Raw genomic sequence first — 16,918 nt, forward strand, 5'->3', positions numbered from 1 at the left:
ACACACAATGAACTTAATAAATGAAAATGTGATAGTGAACACCTCTTTTTGGTAAATATGAATTTACTTAAGTATAACCTGTAGCTATCTCATTCCTTCGAGAGCAAATAGATTGCTTTTAAGTGCCTTTCTTTTAAAAAAGTAAAAATCCATTTGTGATGGACACAGGCATTGGATGCTGGTAAAATGCAAGAAAAAAATACACATCCCCCTCACTCCCCACAAATTTGTGCAGTTTACTGGTCAGTTGATTGTGAAAAGAAATATGCAAAGCCTCTGTGACAAAAGAAGCAGAGCAAAAGAGAAAAAACAAATAAATGTAAAATAAAGCAGTTATAGAACAGAGAAATCATTTTGTCAGACCTGCAACCCCATACAAACCAAAGAACTTAACTCAAGAATTCCTGCTTGGACTCTTTGCCTCCTTAAATGACAGGATGTTTTTAAGAAGATTGGTGAACTTGCTTTAAAGGCTTAAACTGATCACAATTCACTACACAACCCAATTTCTCCAATGACTCCTATGAAAACTTGTATCCTTTTTGGTTTGAATGTATCTAGTTGCAGCTCTCAAAGGCACAGAAAAAGGAAGAAAAGAGACAGCTCAGAAATTGGTAGGTTTAAATGCACACATACACTGCCCTCACACACTGACAGCTGACAGCACACAGACACCAGGTGGACATATTGTAAATGCTTTCCAAGACTTAACATCTTAATAACTGAGGTTTGGAGCAAGTCTTCACTAAACTTCAGATTTTGAATAATCTCTAAACTACTAAAAAACACAGTGTAAGGATTTTACTTTCAAAGTATTTCTTTTGTTACTAAAATTGGTGTATTAAATTTGAAGGGCAGTTATAATTTCTCTGTAACAGCAGCAGAATAATTCTTTAATTTTCATATAAAGCTAAAAGTTATTAAATTGGATTTTTTTACTTTGAACTCCTGCAATGTCTTAAATTACAATACAGCTCACTAAATAGCAATATTAACCTTTCCTACACAGAGCTTTCTAATTCTAAATGTAATTTTAGGTCTAGCAGTGCACAGTTAATTTCTCTTCCCAAAGGTCTGCAAACAAACATGCAGCTACCTCTGACTACATGTAAATTTGACAGAATTTTACTTACCAAGTGCAGCTTTGCTGATGTGATTATCTTCAAAGTTTCTCACTCCTAGGCCTCAACTCAAGATTGGCAGAACCCTGCTAGTTCTCACTGGTTTTTTGACACTTGAAGCTAGCATTTGCAAGGTAGAGCCTCCAAATGGCTGCTGAATAGACCACCACCAGCCAAAAGCCTGTCAAGTTTAAATGCTGTTTGCCAAACATCCCATTGAATACTTCCAAATTTGCAGGAGACAAAGCTTCCAAATCGAAGTATCAATTCAAGAGCTAAAATTCATCCTAGGAAATTTAAAACAATATATAAAATAAAACCTACAAGAGAGGGACAGCCCTAGAATAGCAACAAAACCAGAATAAAAAAAAAAAGAAAAAAAGTCAACAAAGAAGAACTCTACAAGCTGTGTCCCTACGGAAATTATTTACAGGCATGGCACTTTCACCTTCTCTAGCTAAAGCCCGTGAGGAATCCTACTCTTCTGATGCTTCAGTAGAAGGATGCTTCAAAGGAAAAATAATTAGAAACTGTGAATGCTGAAGCAACTGGGAAGATACAGCTGATCACTTAATAATGCAACAAAACGACCACAAGCATAGCTACAATCATCAGTTTTCAGACACAAGATGAGAAAGCAAAGATACTCATCAAAACATTAAACAACTTCCAATGCTGTTGCAAAAGGAAAAATCATCTTCTCTGTCTTGAATGCTACACTACAGAATTGCTCTGGACTCAAGAGGGGTTTCTTCTGTAACCTAACAAAAGAAAAAACCAGCAGAGACAAAAGCAATTTCTCTCACTCCAAAGATTAATGAACCACAATGAAGCCTTCTTTTTGTTGAAGAGGGTACCTCCCTGTTTTAAACAAGCCAGGTGACAACAAGAAGCATATTTTAAAGACTTTTTAATCTGGATAAGGAAGTCACAATTTAATTATCAAATCATGACTTTAAGTTATTAACAAGCTGCTAGATTTGTAGTTATAACAGAAAAACAACTATTATTTCCAATCTAAGTTTTCCAAGTTAATGCATATACATACTAAAAGAAAAAGAAATTGTTTACAGAATCTGAATGCCTGCTGTTCTTACACCTACAGGTGAAAAGGCAAAGCCCATCAGACAGTTGAAGTCTATCTTATTTTTCAGACAGATATGCATACTGAATTATAGCACATGAGACTGCAATCATTGTAGGGGATCAGAATTTTGAAACAAGATTCATCTTAGCTCTCAAATCACTGAAGGAATTCTGAAACTGCCACTTCCCTGTAGTTCGCTGGTGTTTTAGGGCCTGGTTTCAGACAGGCAATCTGGCTAATACTTAGAAAAGATACAATTTGCTTCTAAGTAATTTAGACATCCAATACATTTTTTGTTAGCTTACAAAAACTGCTTTGAAGTAAATGTGATACGCATTTAAAATTTAACACTATTATTAATAAATATTAACCTAAAACTAAGATTTTTTAAAATAGCTTTTAGAAATCCAATCCAATTTAGATAAGCATACATTAAGTCATCCCAAAAACAAAGTCCACAACCTAATGACAATAATCCAGATAATTATGTCAGAAAACGAACAGCAATCTTTAAGAATAAGGCCTGGGTCAGAAGATTTAGGGTTAAAATAATCTCAGAACTATAAAAAACCTTGACATGGGTTTGGCAACACTAAAACCTTTTGCAACAGTTCTTAATCTGACTTTCAAATGAGTTCTAGACGCAGAATCTCAAATTTACAGCACCTATACAGTTCTATAAATTGTGCAACAAAATTAATAGGTCTTGACAACTTCTTACTGGAAAACAGAAGTTCCACAAGTTTAGGCACATTGAAATCAAACATTTTTCAAAAGTAACTTTATAGATTTATGCCAGTCTCTCCAAGTAAGATGTTTCAGAAGTGTCAAGTTCCATACAAAACAGAAACAGAAGACCTCACTGTACTACATTCATGAGGGCTAAAATAGCTCCTTGCATGTGTATTTGTCCTCATTTGAGTAAAAAATCAAATACACATTTAAACTGAACATGCCTGGAACTTATGTAAACATTTGGGCTTCATCTTTTCCTACAAGGAGACATAAAACAGGGCAGAAGCATAATAGTGGAAATAATATCTGAAGATGAGGAATCAACCTGGCATTATCAACCTTTACTTGTGGTTCTCATTTCATATTTGTTTCTGGTTTGAAAGGTTTTACAGCTATTGCAAAAAAACTGCACCCTTTACTGGGATTTTGTGTCCCGACTCATTCAACAGGCACATTTACACTTTTGAAACAGCTTAATTCAAACAGTGCAGGCAATAGGATACTGGCTTTGATGAACAGTTTTGTACTGACACTGATGGTAATGTGCTCAAGCACCTTCCAATACAGGTAATGAGAGCACCAAGGTTAATTTCTTATACTTTATGACACAAGTGCTAGGCAAGAGGTAAGACAAATTCCAAACACCTCAAGTACATCAACACTTACTCATTAGTGACAGAAGGGGACTACCTCAATGCTTCACAACAGGTCTTGGTGATCAAGAGTACACAAAGATTATAGAACACATTTCATACAGGAGATCAGTATGAAGCTTAGATATCAGTTTAGAGCACCTGGGACACATAGGAAAAAATACCAAGTCTCCATCACAAGATGGGAGAGGACATCAGTTCTAAATTATGGACATTAAAATCTCTGTCTTCAACTATTGGTCATAAGCTCTTTTTCAGAGGCTTTTCATTGACATAATGAGTTAATTTCAAGTATCAAATCACTAACAACACTGATGGAAAGTATTTCAGAGAAGCCTTTTGTGGTTAGGGTAAGAAGAGTTCAAGCTTGAAACAAAGTGACCTGCTGCTGTACAGAGGAGGGTGCATAATCCCTAAGTGAGCTCTGTCCAATCCCAAGCAAGGCAGTCCTATGCATCTCTTCTCATTGCTCTAGGCTGAGTGTGCTAGATTTCTAAGTGTGTGGCAGAAATCTCCAGGAGGAGCTGACAGCTCTCCCCAGTTTGCTAAATGCTCAAGGTAACATCAGCAAATATAGCCATCACCTCAGGACAGTGAAAAAGCTTTGAGTCAGATGGTAGGACTGACATGGTCAGTTTTGAAGAACAGTTCTGCTGAGTGAGTGATCAGGGCTTGAAGGCAGTGCAAAAGGAGGTAAGAACCCTTGCAAAACATCAAGTCACAAAGCTCAAATGCTGACAAATCAGGAATGACAGGAAGCTGGTATCAGGCACCTGAGAAGAAGGCCTGAAAAAATGATGACACTTCATGGAACAAAACACAGATATGATCTCAAAAATAGATAGTACTCAGACACTGACTGAAAATCTGCACAAGAAACAGAAATAACCTGCATCAGAACCAGTCAAGAAAAATGCTGGTTGTTTGGGGCACAGCATTTAAACTCAGTCACAGGTATCACAACAGCCAGAAGAGGTTTTGCTTCTGCTTTGTTCTCACTAATGCTCTTTCAAGACTCAAAACACTGTAAGAACACAGATATTCTGTGGCCCATCAGGCTGAGTCCCAGGAGTGAGAGGAATTTTTTATTAATTCTTCTAAACTAAGAGACAGTACAATTACAGATACTGCTGATACCTGTTCAAGTCCTTCATAATTCAATAAATTAAAAGCACAAACACCTATTTTGAAAAAACTAAGAAACCCTGACACTTGTTTCCTAAAACTCCTTTAGCATTCTAAAACATCATTTTCAGTTATATTAGAGAGACTTGCTTAATAAAGCGTGTTTGAACTGTTTCCATCTATTTTTACTCCATCCCTATTAAATACCTGTCTGGTGATCGTCTTGACCAACGTCCTCTGTCAGATTCTGCAAGAAAAAGGAAGGACACAGTTAAACAAGACAGTGATCTTCATTCCCCTGTACTATTTTTAACTTTTACTTGATAGTAATATTCATCCTAATTACTTAAGGATCATCTACCTAAGATTGTAGACTTTGTGTTTTCAGCCCATATTTACCTAAAAAGTTACACTTGCACATTTATCTACCAAGTTCAAGTAAATTGAATTTGATAAATATTTTTGAGGTTTTTTCCAATCAAAAACATATCAAATTATTTCAAGAGTGGAAATACTTACCCATCAGGTTGGAAATTGGCATTATTTTACTTAATAATTCCTCCAATAAATGCAGCATTAGAAAGACTGAATTTACCCCTTAGCACAGAAATGGCTTTGCTTAAGGATAAACATACATATGTGTTTTAAAGAAAACTGATTAAAAACCATCTGAAACATTGGAAATGAATCTTCAGGCAGGGTCTTTTCCACTAAATTTACAGTGTACACACAGAAGCCATATCACCACTTCCAGCTATAGTTGCAACAAAACAAATGTAAATGCACAACACATAAGCAGGAAGAGTCTTCACAAAAACCTTGTTTCACTTTTTGCATGGGTGTAAAAGGACAGCTTGCTCATTCAATATGTTTTCCAGAAGAACTGCAAGAAACTGGGTAACTATGATGATTACCATCACTTAATGTATCCAAGAAAGCTTCTTGTATGAGGCAACATCTAAATCCAATGTTCAAAGTTCAAACTCCACTCTGACCTCTGGAGTATAATCTTTCACCTTTTACTAATACTGCTTATCTCTTCACCAATTCAAACCCAATAGCCTTTCATACAACAAAGCAGTTATAATTTTTAGAAGTGTAATCACTTAATGATTTCAATCATGAAATATTCTGGACCAAAGCCTTAGCTATTCTGCTAAGAGAAAATGGCAAGTCATTACCAGCCTATTGAGGGTGTGGTAAATCTTGTGAATATTTGCCAGTGTTGATAGATGAGAATTCAGTTGAAAATCTAGAGGGGAGAAGAAAAAAGGGTTTTAAATTTCTGATTTCCAAATGCAGCAGTCATGATCTTCCCACATTCTGGCTATTTAATAAAATCATCACAGAACTTTAAACTAAAAGTAATCTCAACTTTTTCAGCACTGACATTTTCAACACTTGAGTAGAACAATTGAAATCTGCAAAAAGATATCACATGTATATTTCTTAAGACATGGATGATTCTCAGCAGAACAGAAGTATAGCTAACTATAGCTGAATTTAAAAAAAAAATTACAACTCTTTTTTCCCTGATATTGGGAATCATTTTAACTTCCATGCTACCCAGTCCTTCTGTTTCATCTATTCCAAAACCAAGTTAAGTACCATGTAACATTCTAAAATCATTAATAAAAATCCTAGTTCTTAAAAAAAATCTGATTTTATTAACACACATGTACTTGCCTTTATGCTAATTTCCTTGCAAAAATAAGTGACTAGAGTACACTTGCACAGTTGAAACATGGCTTTTAAATAACAAACCAAAGGTTACAATACAGCAGTTGTTAAGACAAGAGACAAAAAAAACTGATAATGAAATATTCTGACACTTCTTGGAAGAAGCCATAGCATAGATGGTAATTTTGCTTCCACGCTCCAAATAGAAAACACTTGAGTTTGCTTCAGTTGCTAAAGAGCGAGAAACTAATTTTTCTCTATTCTTTTGAATTCCCTATTTTTGCTAGGAATGTGGCAAGAACAAAACTGGAAAGTAACTAATTCACAAAAAAACAACTGAGATCCAGCTAGACAGCAGGCAAACCAAAAAGAATCTAAGAAACTGAACACAAACCAGCTGAGAGGGCTTAAAGACAGCCAACTACTACAGAGTATCTCCATTTAAACTAAAAATAAATTAGCTACCCCACTAGAACTCATGTGCCAAAACACTCTAGAGAAATGTACTGTATGATAAGCAAAGTACTCCAAGCAAACTTCTTCTGTATGTGAAAAGCTTCTGCATGTTCCTAGCGTCACTACCCAGCTAACGCACTAAAGCATTTCTAACAGGAGACATTTAATTTGGCTTTGCCCAGCAGCTGATGCAAGATGCAAGGTCAAAAAAATAATTCCCTTATTTCCATCCAGAGTATTTCAAAGGAATGCTCTCAAGATACACTTAAGATGACCCAGATAAACAAGGGTCATCATTAAACATCCGACTGCCAAGCCAGTGAAGCACACTGCTATGAGTTAACAAGTGGAACTGAAAAACTGCCTGCTCCAAGTATACTTGTTACACACATCCCTGTGGAATTCTCTTATCACAGGGAATTAAAAAAAAATAAAAAGATACTTTTAGAAATTATACATGTCATTTATTATGTTAGCCAGAGTATCATCTAATTAATTGCTACCTATTTCTTAACGTGTTGTCCCCAGTCCACCACAGCAATAAAATTGCTCTAAGTCAGAAGCAGCAGAGACGGAATTTCCAACTTCAGCTAACCTTATATATACAAAGTCAAAGACAATCTAGATCTTCTTACCAAGCTACAATAGGAAACTCTTGAACCTTGAACAGGGTGCTAGAGTTTTTCCTGCATTAAGAGCTCAATAAAGTTCCATTTTTGCTAGTCAAACAATACTAAGCAGAACCATTCTGCAAGAAAAAAATAATCCTGATAATCTTGGTCAATCCTCAATTCAATATAAAGCAATGAGAAAAAAAAAACAGAAGGAGAGGGGGGCAAACAGGGACAAGGACAACAGGGAACATTAAAGCCGTTCTGAGGAAGGCAGGATGAAAAGATAAGACTTTATTTGTTAACAGGCAGATCAGATTAAACTTTCTGGAATATGAATTTTACAGTTTCCCTTGCTGCTTAGCCTAAAATCGACAAAGAACATGAGTGGTTAGAGAAACCAGTTATATCTGGGGGTAAGAAGCTGAGAACACTAAGCAAATATTTATTTATTCTTATCCAATATTAACTTCAGATAGCACTCTTAAAATGGTTGAAAAAGTGCTCTAACATTAGGATTATATATATAGGTATCACCTTTGAAACAAAACATTCCTAGGCACTTTAAAACACACAGTTCATGCCAGTATGTTTTACATGTCCGCTGGAAATATCTGTACAATTTTAAGCTGCTGCTTCAGAAATAGGATCCATAACTATGATGGACTTAGCAGGGTTATACCAACATATTTTCCAGTTCTAATACAAGAGATATCACACCATCCACCATTTGAATATGGAGGACCGGAGTACAAAGTTTGTTTTCTCTCACGGGGAAAGCTTGCACAGTGTAGGGATATTAGCTAAAACAAGTTTCTTTTACAGTTATAAAAGCAAACACAAGGAGCACCCGTTAAGTTAGGGAAGTTAAATTACAGTTCAGGTTATTCTGTGAATTGGTCAGTGAGTCAGTGTTTGCTTTATCTATATTTCAAGAATGATACACAAAGTATCCTATGCCACTGTGAAAAAGGCTATTGTGAGAAAGATTGGGTTTTGGGTTTTTCTAAGAAACAAAATCCAAAAAATAATAGTTCCCATGCTCGAACAACACTATCTGAGAAATTAGCAAAAATAGCATCGATCAACAGTGGTCAAGATGGCAAGCAATTGGACAGCTGGTTGCAAATGTATTCTTCAGGGACACACTCTCTCCCCTCCACTTCCCAAACTTTCCCCATATGCTTATCCAGCCTCCGAAGTTGTGCCTGCTGATCCCCTTCTTGGTCAGCCCACTACACTTGGAATCTAACCCACAGAATAAACAAACAAACCCTGCCATCCCAGTGCTCTGAATCAGATCACCAAGGAGCTGCAACACAAGCTAAGTTAGAGGAAGAAACAGGAAAGGTCTTCTGAAGTGGGAGGACAACAGCAGCAATGTGTTTGATTAATCCACCTGTCCCTGCCAGTGCCACCTCGAGAGGAGCAACACATCACAGGAAGCTCCACAGCTGCTTGGATGAGCCTGACACAAATAATGCCACCATGTCTGAAGCTATTTTTCACCTAAAGACAAGAGTTTCAAAGCACATTAATTGGTCTGAATTATTTTTTTTTTCCTACAGAAACTGCATCCAGCTCTGGGGTCCTCAGCACAGGGAAGACATGGACGTGTTGGAGGAAGGTCACAAAGGACAACTGGAGGAACAGCTAACCATGAAGAAAGGCTGAGAGCTAGGCTTGTTCAGTGGGGAGAACAGAAGACTCCAGGGAGATCTCACAGCACTTTTAGTGCACTTACAGTACTTTAAGGGGACTTTCAGGAAAGCTGGAGAGGGACTTTCCAGAAGAGCACATAGTGACAGGACAAGGAGGAATGTCTGCAAATTGACAGTGGGTTTAGATCAGATATTAGTAAGAAATTCTTTACTGTGAGGGTGGTGAGACATTAGCACAGGCTGTCCAAAGAAGCTGTGGAGGCCCCAAGCCTGAAGTGTGAGGCTGGATGGGGCTCTGAGAAACCTGGTCCTGGTAGAAGGTACTGGTGCCCATGGCAGGGGCACTGGAACGAGATTATCTTTCAGGTCCCTTCCAATTCCAGCCATTCTAAGATTCTGACAGAACACACAGTTCATTGACCTCCAATCAGAAGAAGGAAATCTGCTTGCTTTGTAAATAGTGAAAGATGATATGTGGAAAGTTTGCTACGACTTTAAGGGGTATATGTCAAACAAGCATATGTATTCTGTTGATTAAATTAGTTTTCATGCAAAAGGTAGCTGATCTTCAGTGAGGTCTGAAGCAATGAAAATTCCAGATGGCATTAAATACTTTGCAGTAATTCAGAATGCAATGGCTAAAAAAAAAAATCTGAGTAAAATAATTGCAAATCCAGAACGCAGAAAAGAATGACAGAGACAACCTAGGTTAATGGAATTTAAACATTGTCGGCAGTGTGTGATTAACACAATGTTAAGGGTTAAAGGCTGGGTTAGTCAATTATATATTATTTAAAATTAAAAAGAAAATAGTTTAAAAATAATTTTCAGAATATTGTAGGTTAAGGTTTAAACTATGGACCTGAGAATTACAGAGAGGTAAAAGAAACAAGAGCTACCTTGCTTCCATAACAAACTAGAGAAAAAACATTCTACACCCTCTCATTAATGCATACATGAAATACAATACAGAAAAACAAAAAACTCAATGTATCTTAAGTATAAGCAAAGTATACAGGTAAACTAGACTCAAATACTCTACTTTCCTATCTGAAATGAAAAAACTTTAGAGATCAAATCCCAATTTTTTCTATTTTTTAATCAGAAGGAGCAATGTGTTGCCAAACTATTGAAATGAACATCTGAAAACCAAGGGGGGAAAAAAAAAGTACCTGCTGTGGAAATTTAAAGCTTGGACAAAACACAGCTACAAGGTGCAGTAAAATCTATTAAAAACCTAGTAAGAAATTAACAATAGTAGTAAACAAGATCAGCTGACTCCAAGTTTCTTTTAAAAGCTGCTATTTTTTTTTAAGCAAATAGAAAATCTATACAAAATCTCACTTTAACAATAGGTCTGAAATAGTTGTCCCAAATTGATATGCCATATATACAATATTAAAATTTAAATATAGAAATAGCAGTAGTGATAACATAGTAGTAATTCTTATTACTGCTAAAATACAGCTGTAAACTTCTCAGAAAAAAAATTAACAGAAAACACATCAGGCAAATTCATATCTAAAAATTAAAATAGCATGCTTAGGCTTTTATTCAATTGTTTTCCTTCCTTTCAAGTAACAGAGATAGAAAAAAAAAACTTGTAGTAGTACTAGCAACAATAGTTCAAAGTTCTGTTGTCTGAGTTAGCTTTAAATAAACTTTACTTACTCAAAAAAGAATCATTTAATCTTCTACAAAATATACTATTTTATAGTCTGTAGTCTACTTATGGAATTATCCTAACAGCAATACAATTTATATTGATTAATGATGAATTGATTAATGATCTGAAACCTACATTTGGTGAAAGCCCTCAACGCTCATGTCCAGGAAGCAAAATTTTTGTATTCATTACTAAATACAGAAGGCAAAAGAAAAATGTACATCAGTCTTATTTACACAAAATCTTAACAACACACCTGAAGACTGAGAGTCCCAAAGTGCAGTACACAGCAGACAGGAGCTGACTCTGCATTCCTGTCAAAGACAGGATTAAAAATCTATTTCCAGCATCCCTGCAGGCAGTGACACCCTATACCAGGGCCACCGTGCAGAAGAATCCTTTCTCCCAGTCCATCGTGGGACAAGACAACAAGCCTTGGGTCAAGGAAGGCAGAGAACAGGCTTGAAAAGCAGGGTCTCCCTTGATTTGGTGTGGTCAAATAAAGGGCATGATTCAGAAAGTAAGGAAAACAGAAGTGAATTCCAGCTTGCAAAGCAAGGACAGGCAATTAGATGGGATGATCCAAGCTATCTCGAGGAGCATCAGGACCTAGCCATTAAAGCTGAAGACAGGATACTGCAGAATGTTTCTCCCGCCTGCCTGCACCCAGAACTGCACCGGGCTCAGAGCTACTGCTGACACCAGCAGTAGCCAAAACCCACAGTTGCAAATTTGTGTAAATTTTGCAAACACAACAGCCTAAAATGTTCTGAAGCAAAACACAGTCTGACTTAAGCTAGTAAATAAAAAACCCTACAGAAAACCCAAATCCAAGCAAAAAAATACAGTAGGAGTTACTAAACGTACTCTAAAATATTTTAAAAGTAAACATTCACATTCAACTCTTAACATTTGGTATCACCACTCAGAATGACTGCAACAAAATACTTTAAGATCACTGCATGCTGCATAGATAGAAAAAAGCATAATTCTTTTTTGCCCCCATAGGAACAAATCTTTATTCTACCTAGGTGTTTTTGCAGTATCCTAATCTGAAGGCTTGTTTACAAAAAGATCTACAGCAGTTTAACGCTACTTAAGAATTTTAGAGCAATTTAAACAGTGCAAAATTTGTGTAACTGCTACTTTAGTTTGAATACATTTCCATTGACCTTAAATTGAACAAATAAGAGCTAGGCTAATTCTCCTATACTAACATACAGGATAAAATCCTCTGCACAACTGGCTCATGGCAGGATTTGGCTTTGCTTGGAAGGAGGTGATTTTGGTTGGGTGTTTTGTGCTATATAGCAAAGACTAACACTAAGTGGGTTTCTGGTGCAAAACATCTACTTCCATTGATGGCAAGTGTTCATCCAGTCTAACACTTATACTACCATCAGATTAATTCAAACAAGTGTCAGTGAGCTAGTTTTGCATCATTGGCTGCCATGACCCAAGAGCTGTTTGCAAGCATTACTCTTAACTTCATGCCAGGTGTCACCTGGCACCCTACAAAGGGCACAAAGCTAATACAAACTTTGTATCTTGTGCTCTAGCTAATTCAGGAGAAATACAACCCTGTCAAGCAGCTGCTATAGGGTATCCAGCACTGTGCGCATCTGGAATGTGGCTCAGGATGGAGCTGCAACAGCCTAGAAACAGCTATGCCAGCCAAAGGCATCACTGTCCCGCTGCTTGCTTCTTCCTCCCTGCCAAAAGTGACTGACCCCACAGCCCTGCCAGCAGCACAGGCCATGGCCACGTTCTCTAACCCACTTCAGGCAAGAAATCAACCTGTCAGTTGAGACAACTTAAGTAAGTGGCAAGAGCTAACCCAGGTACATTTGACTGAGTGGATTAGAGGGTGCTCCTACAAACCACTTTACCAGCAGAGCAGGGAAGCAGCAATCTGCAGCTAATGAGCAGACCCAGTCCCACAGTCTGGGCAGCGACACATCTGCATCAAGTGTGCCACACCAGCCAGTTCCCCAGGATGAGCTAAAGCCTTGCACCTCTAACCCTATGTAAATATATATAGCCATCTACATACACACAATTTTATATGTATATACACATGCCTCTCACTGAATGAACTGGTAGTTGTTCCCATCTCTTTATGAGCCAAAAGTAAAAATTCTGTTTAACATCAGACCATGACTGTAAATAAAACAATTTAATTGGAGAGTACAACAAAAATGCTGGCACATATAAACTAAGGGTTCTGCTTCAAGCCCCTGTTAAGTAGTCTTACTTCCTGTAGAAGAAATAACCACACTATTAAATGCTCTAATATTTAAGCTGGATACAAGAGGTGAACACTTTCACAGGATGTACTGTACTTCCTAATGCTATGCTTTTTGGCAAGCACCAAGACAGACAAATTAAGCGAGTTACCTTCTTCTGCTTGAAGACACAAACAAAACTAGGAACTAATGCTTTGAAAAAGCCCGAAGTCTTTGCTTTCAGTAACTGCAAAGAAAGTGTGGGAGGAGGGGAATTAAAGAAAACACGGGATTAATAATTCACTAAGAGCACAAAAAGTACTCAGACAAAAATAAATTTAAATGAAGTGCTGCAATTACACAAATAAGAGCTCACCGCGATACAACCGAATGAAGAGAAGCAGTAAAACAAAACTTTACCTGCCTAATTCAACCTATTACATGGTCTTATACAGAGAAGGCTTTTCCAATTATAGCTACAGGAGCTACAAGAAACTTTTAAGCAAGCATCTTCAATAGAAAAAAGCAAAGCTGATTTCTTTATATAATGGTGTGTATCCAGAAAGTAAAACTCAGACCGAGCAAAAATATATTAATGGAGTTTACAGCATAAGAACTAAGAAGGATCAAAAAAGTGGCTCAAAATAAACCTTCAGTCAAGAGACTACCATAAGCCAGCTCCTGTATGTGCAAAACTATGCTATGAACACTTCTTGCTTCAAGAAGTGCTCATTTAGATCAATGAAAAAAACCCAACCACTATGAAGCTACAGATAATGAAATTAAATTAGGAAAAAATATCTATTTAAAATAACACATATGCAATTAAAAAAAAAATTGAGGCACAAGATTCGATAACTCCACAGCACACTGTTAATGAAAAGCCAGTAACAGCTGAAGGATGAGGAAGACTACTCTTACTGTTTTTTGAAGACAAGCTAAATTTTAAAAAAATTAAAAATCATTATGTCGCCAAATCATCCTACATGAGGGAGCCCCGGAATATTTGTAACTGCAACTCACACGTGTATATAATGAGGACCTGCATTTTTTTTGACAGGGCATATGACAAAAGACACAGAACAGAAGGCATTTTCTAGAATAATTATCCTTCTATTTCTGAGGCAATAATTTCTGTTTTAATGGCAGCCTTCACCACCAACACATAATGACCCCTAAATACAAAGGTAAAATAAACCAGAACCACTAAAAAATTATATAACCTTATGATTTAGAGCCTTTACCAGGCTGCCCCTGTACGAGATCTCATTCTGAGAGACACAGGAGGATTCAAGAAAATCCAGGCATTATGCAGCATTTCTTTCCCGCACTGCTTTCAGGACTTCGTCCAAAAGTCGGACCATCATTGCCTAACGCACGACCAAAACTCCAATTTTCATTATATTTCCCACAAGCAAGTTCTACAGTAATAAAGCATCTCAGAGCTGCAAATCCTCTCGCAGTGAGAACACGTTCCCGGGAGATTTCAGAGGGACACCGCTGAGCAGGACAGCGGTGTGCTCGGGACGACCGCCAGGTCTCTGCAGCGGACGGTGCCTGTCCCTGAACCCCGGCCACCCCACGGCCACGCCGCTGCGTGACCCCCTGCACCGCGCACCCCGCCTACAGCAGGCGGTCCCTGCTGCTCGGAACGCGCAGCCAGAAACTCGACTGCGAAGACAAAGCCCTCGCCCCGCTCCTCCAGAACGGGCGGCGCGATGCCCCCGGGCTGCCCAGGGCGGGCGGGGACGGCCCGGCCGGCCGGGGGTCCGCGGGGCGGGGGCAGCGCGCCGCGCCGCCGCAGGGCCCGCTGGGAGTTGTAGTCCGCCAGGCCGCCTCCCGCCGCCCCCGTTGCGTGGGGCCGCCGCCGTAGGGACTTCACCTCCCACCATGCGCCGCGGCTCGAGTCCCCCGCACAAGCAGCACGGTTCTCCCGCACCAGCCCGGCGGAACCCGCTGAATTCACCCCCGTCCGTCTTCCCTTACACACGCAGCTCCGCGGCCCGCGCTCCCCTCGGCAATCCCGGCTCTCTCACAGCCGGCCACGAGGGCCGGCCGCAGCCTCACCCGCTCACCAGCTGGGATGGGCAAACTGCGTCACACCCTCCGAGCGCCCCCGGCCCTCTCCGGTGCTGCTGCCCCCGCCCGCTCCCGCCCCCGCCCCCCGGGGGAGCGCGCTGAGAGCCGCGGGGCTCCCTCTGACCCGCGGAGGCCCCGCCGCCAGGCACGCACACACCGCCCCGCTCCGCGGCGGTCCCGCACCCGCGGGCCTGAACCCTTTCCCGGCATCGGGAGTCCCGGTGGCGCGCTCGGCCAAGCCTCACGACTCAGGGGCAAGAGAAGCCGCCCCCAGCCGGGCGGTTCTTTCGGTCGGACAGCGGGGCGAGCGGCGGGCCCGGGCCCGGGCCCGGCCGTGGCGCTACTCACTGACAGCGGCGGCATCCGAGTGCATTTTCGTGCAGCGCTGCACACGCTGCCGGCCCGGCCCGGCTCCTGCCCTGCTCCCAGTCCAGAGCCTGGGCACGGACACCCCTGCCCCGCCCACCGCCCGCGCCCATTGGCCCGCGCTGCCGGGGGACGCGGCGAGTCTCGCTCTCTTACTGGGTGAGGCTGCTGCCACTCTCCCCCCGCCTGCCCTGCACCTCCGCCCCGGCCTTCCATTGGGCAGAAGGCCGAGCTGGCCACGCCCCTCTCCGCTCTGACTGGGCTCCGGCGCTGCCAGTTTTTCCCGGCCTTTAAAGCGCGTGCAAAGAGCAGCACTTTGTGTCACCCGCGGCGCTGATTGGCTATGGGGACCAAGGGCCGCGCCCATGCATTGATGCGATTGGCTGAGCTAGAGAAGAGGGCGTGGCCTGTGAGGCTGCCCCGCCCTCCAGGGCCGCGGGCGGGGCGTGCCCGGGTCGGGGGGGGGCCGGACTGCGGCACTTCCCCTCTGCTCAGTGATCCCCGCGCGGTGCGGCCAAATCAGCGGCCAGCCTGGAACGATTTCCTTTTTTCTTCCATCCCCCTCTTCCAAGGGAGAAAAATGGCAAGCTGCCAACGCCACCGAACGCACACACGTGTCAGGTCAATGTTACAGCAGCGGCAGGATGGGCTGCGGGCATACCTGGGGCCGCCAGGGGTGCTCCGTGCGGGACGGTGGCAGCGGCTCCTGCCCTCGGTATTGTTCTCCATCCTGGAAATGTACTGCATGGAGCCTCCCTCCCTCCTTCCCCTGCCCTCGCAGGACAGGTCGCCATCGCCGAGCCCGGGAGGAAGGCTCCCTGCCGGTCATTGCTGCTCGGCCTGCGAGCGCAGCATCCCGGGGCGCTCCGGGGTGAACCCGGCCCCGGCACCTCCCGCCGCTGAACACGCGTGCAGAGACTGCTAGAGCAGCGTATGTGCAGCATTAGAAAAAACTGAGTAGTGAAAAAACCCTCCCGCTAAAAGGTTAAGTTAAAATAAAGTCAAGGACTACGAACGTGAAGTAGTGCCAGATTCAAGGTAATTGTCCCTCTGGATTAATGCCTTAACATACAGTCCTGAATTAATTGATCACAGACCTGTTTGTGTTTCTTTGGGGTTTTTTGTAAGCTTTGCCTTACTCAGTGAGTCAGAATGTGCAAGTGTAGGTGATTTTATTTTGCTTGTTTTCCACTGCCTGTTTCTGTTTTACAGAGATTGATTCACAATAAAATGAATCCACTTTTCAAAAGTTGGGCACTAAAACCCATGTCAGAGCAATGAAAGCTCACATTATTTGAAATCCTCACTTACTCACTAGCTTGTTGAAATTATTTCTGTAGAACTTCCTGCCTGTGTCTCAGGATATTTTCCTATTTTCACCATCTTTTCTTGAGCTCAGTTAGTTGGTGTTAATAACACTAAGGTTGGAGTTCAGTCCCCATATGAACTATTT

At 41.0% G+C, this 16,918-nt stretch overlaps 1 protein-coding gene across 5 annotated transcripts in view; it reads right to left on the minus strand.

Annotated features, from left to right (window-relative positions):
- Positions 1 to 15,540, minus strand: part of DCUN1D4 (defective in cullin neddylation 1 domain containing 4) — a 41,678-nt gene extending 26,138 nt beyond the window's left edge. The window contains exons 1-3 of one of the 5 annotated variants that reach the window (XM_058803003.1): positions 15,448 to 15,540; positions 5,903 to 5,973; positions 4,929 to 4,968 (exon numbers count right to left, since the gene is read on the minus strand). In XM_058803003.1, coding sequence (XP_058658986.1) covers positions 4,929 to 4,968; positions 5,903 to 5,973; positions 15,448 to 15,472 — 136 coding nt within the window. In that variant the 5' untranslated portion in view covers positions 15,473 to 15,540. Of the gene's footprint in view, positions 1 to 4,928; positions 4,969 to 5,902; positions 5,974 to 13,192; positions 13,211 to 14,902; positions 14,921 to 15,447 lie in introns of those variants that run through there. The other 4 variants (XM_058803006.1, XM_058803001.1, XM_058803002.1 and 1 more) reach the window with 4 other exon arrangements.
- Between the last annotated feature and the right edge of the window lie 1,378 nt (positions 15,541 to 16,918).

Source organism: Ammospiza caudacuta, chromosome 4 (assembly GCF_027887145.1).
Source record: "Ammospiza caudacuta isolate bAmmCau1 chromosome 4, bAmmCau1.pri, whole genome shotgun sequence".
NCBI classification, from domain to species: domain Eukaryota; kingdom Metazoa; phylum Chordata; class Aves; order Passeriformes; family Passerellidae; genus Ammospiza; species Ammospiza caudacuta.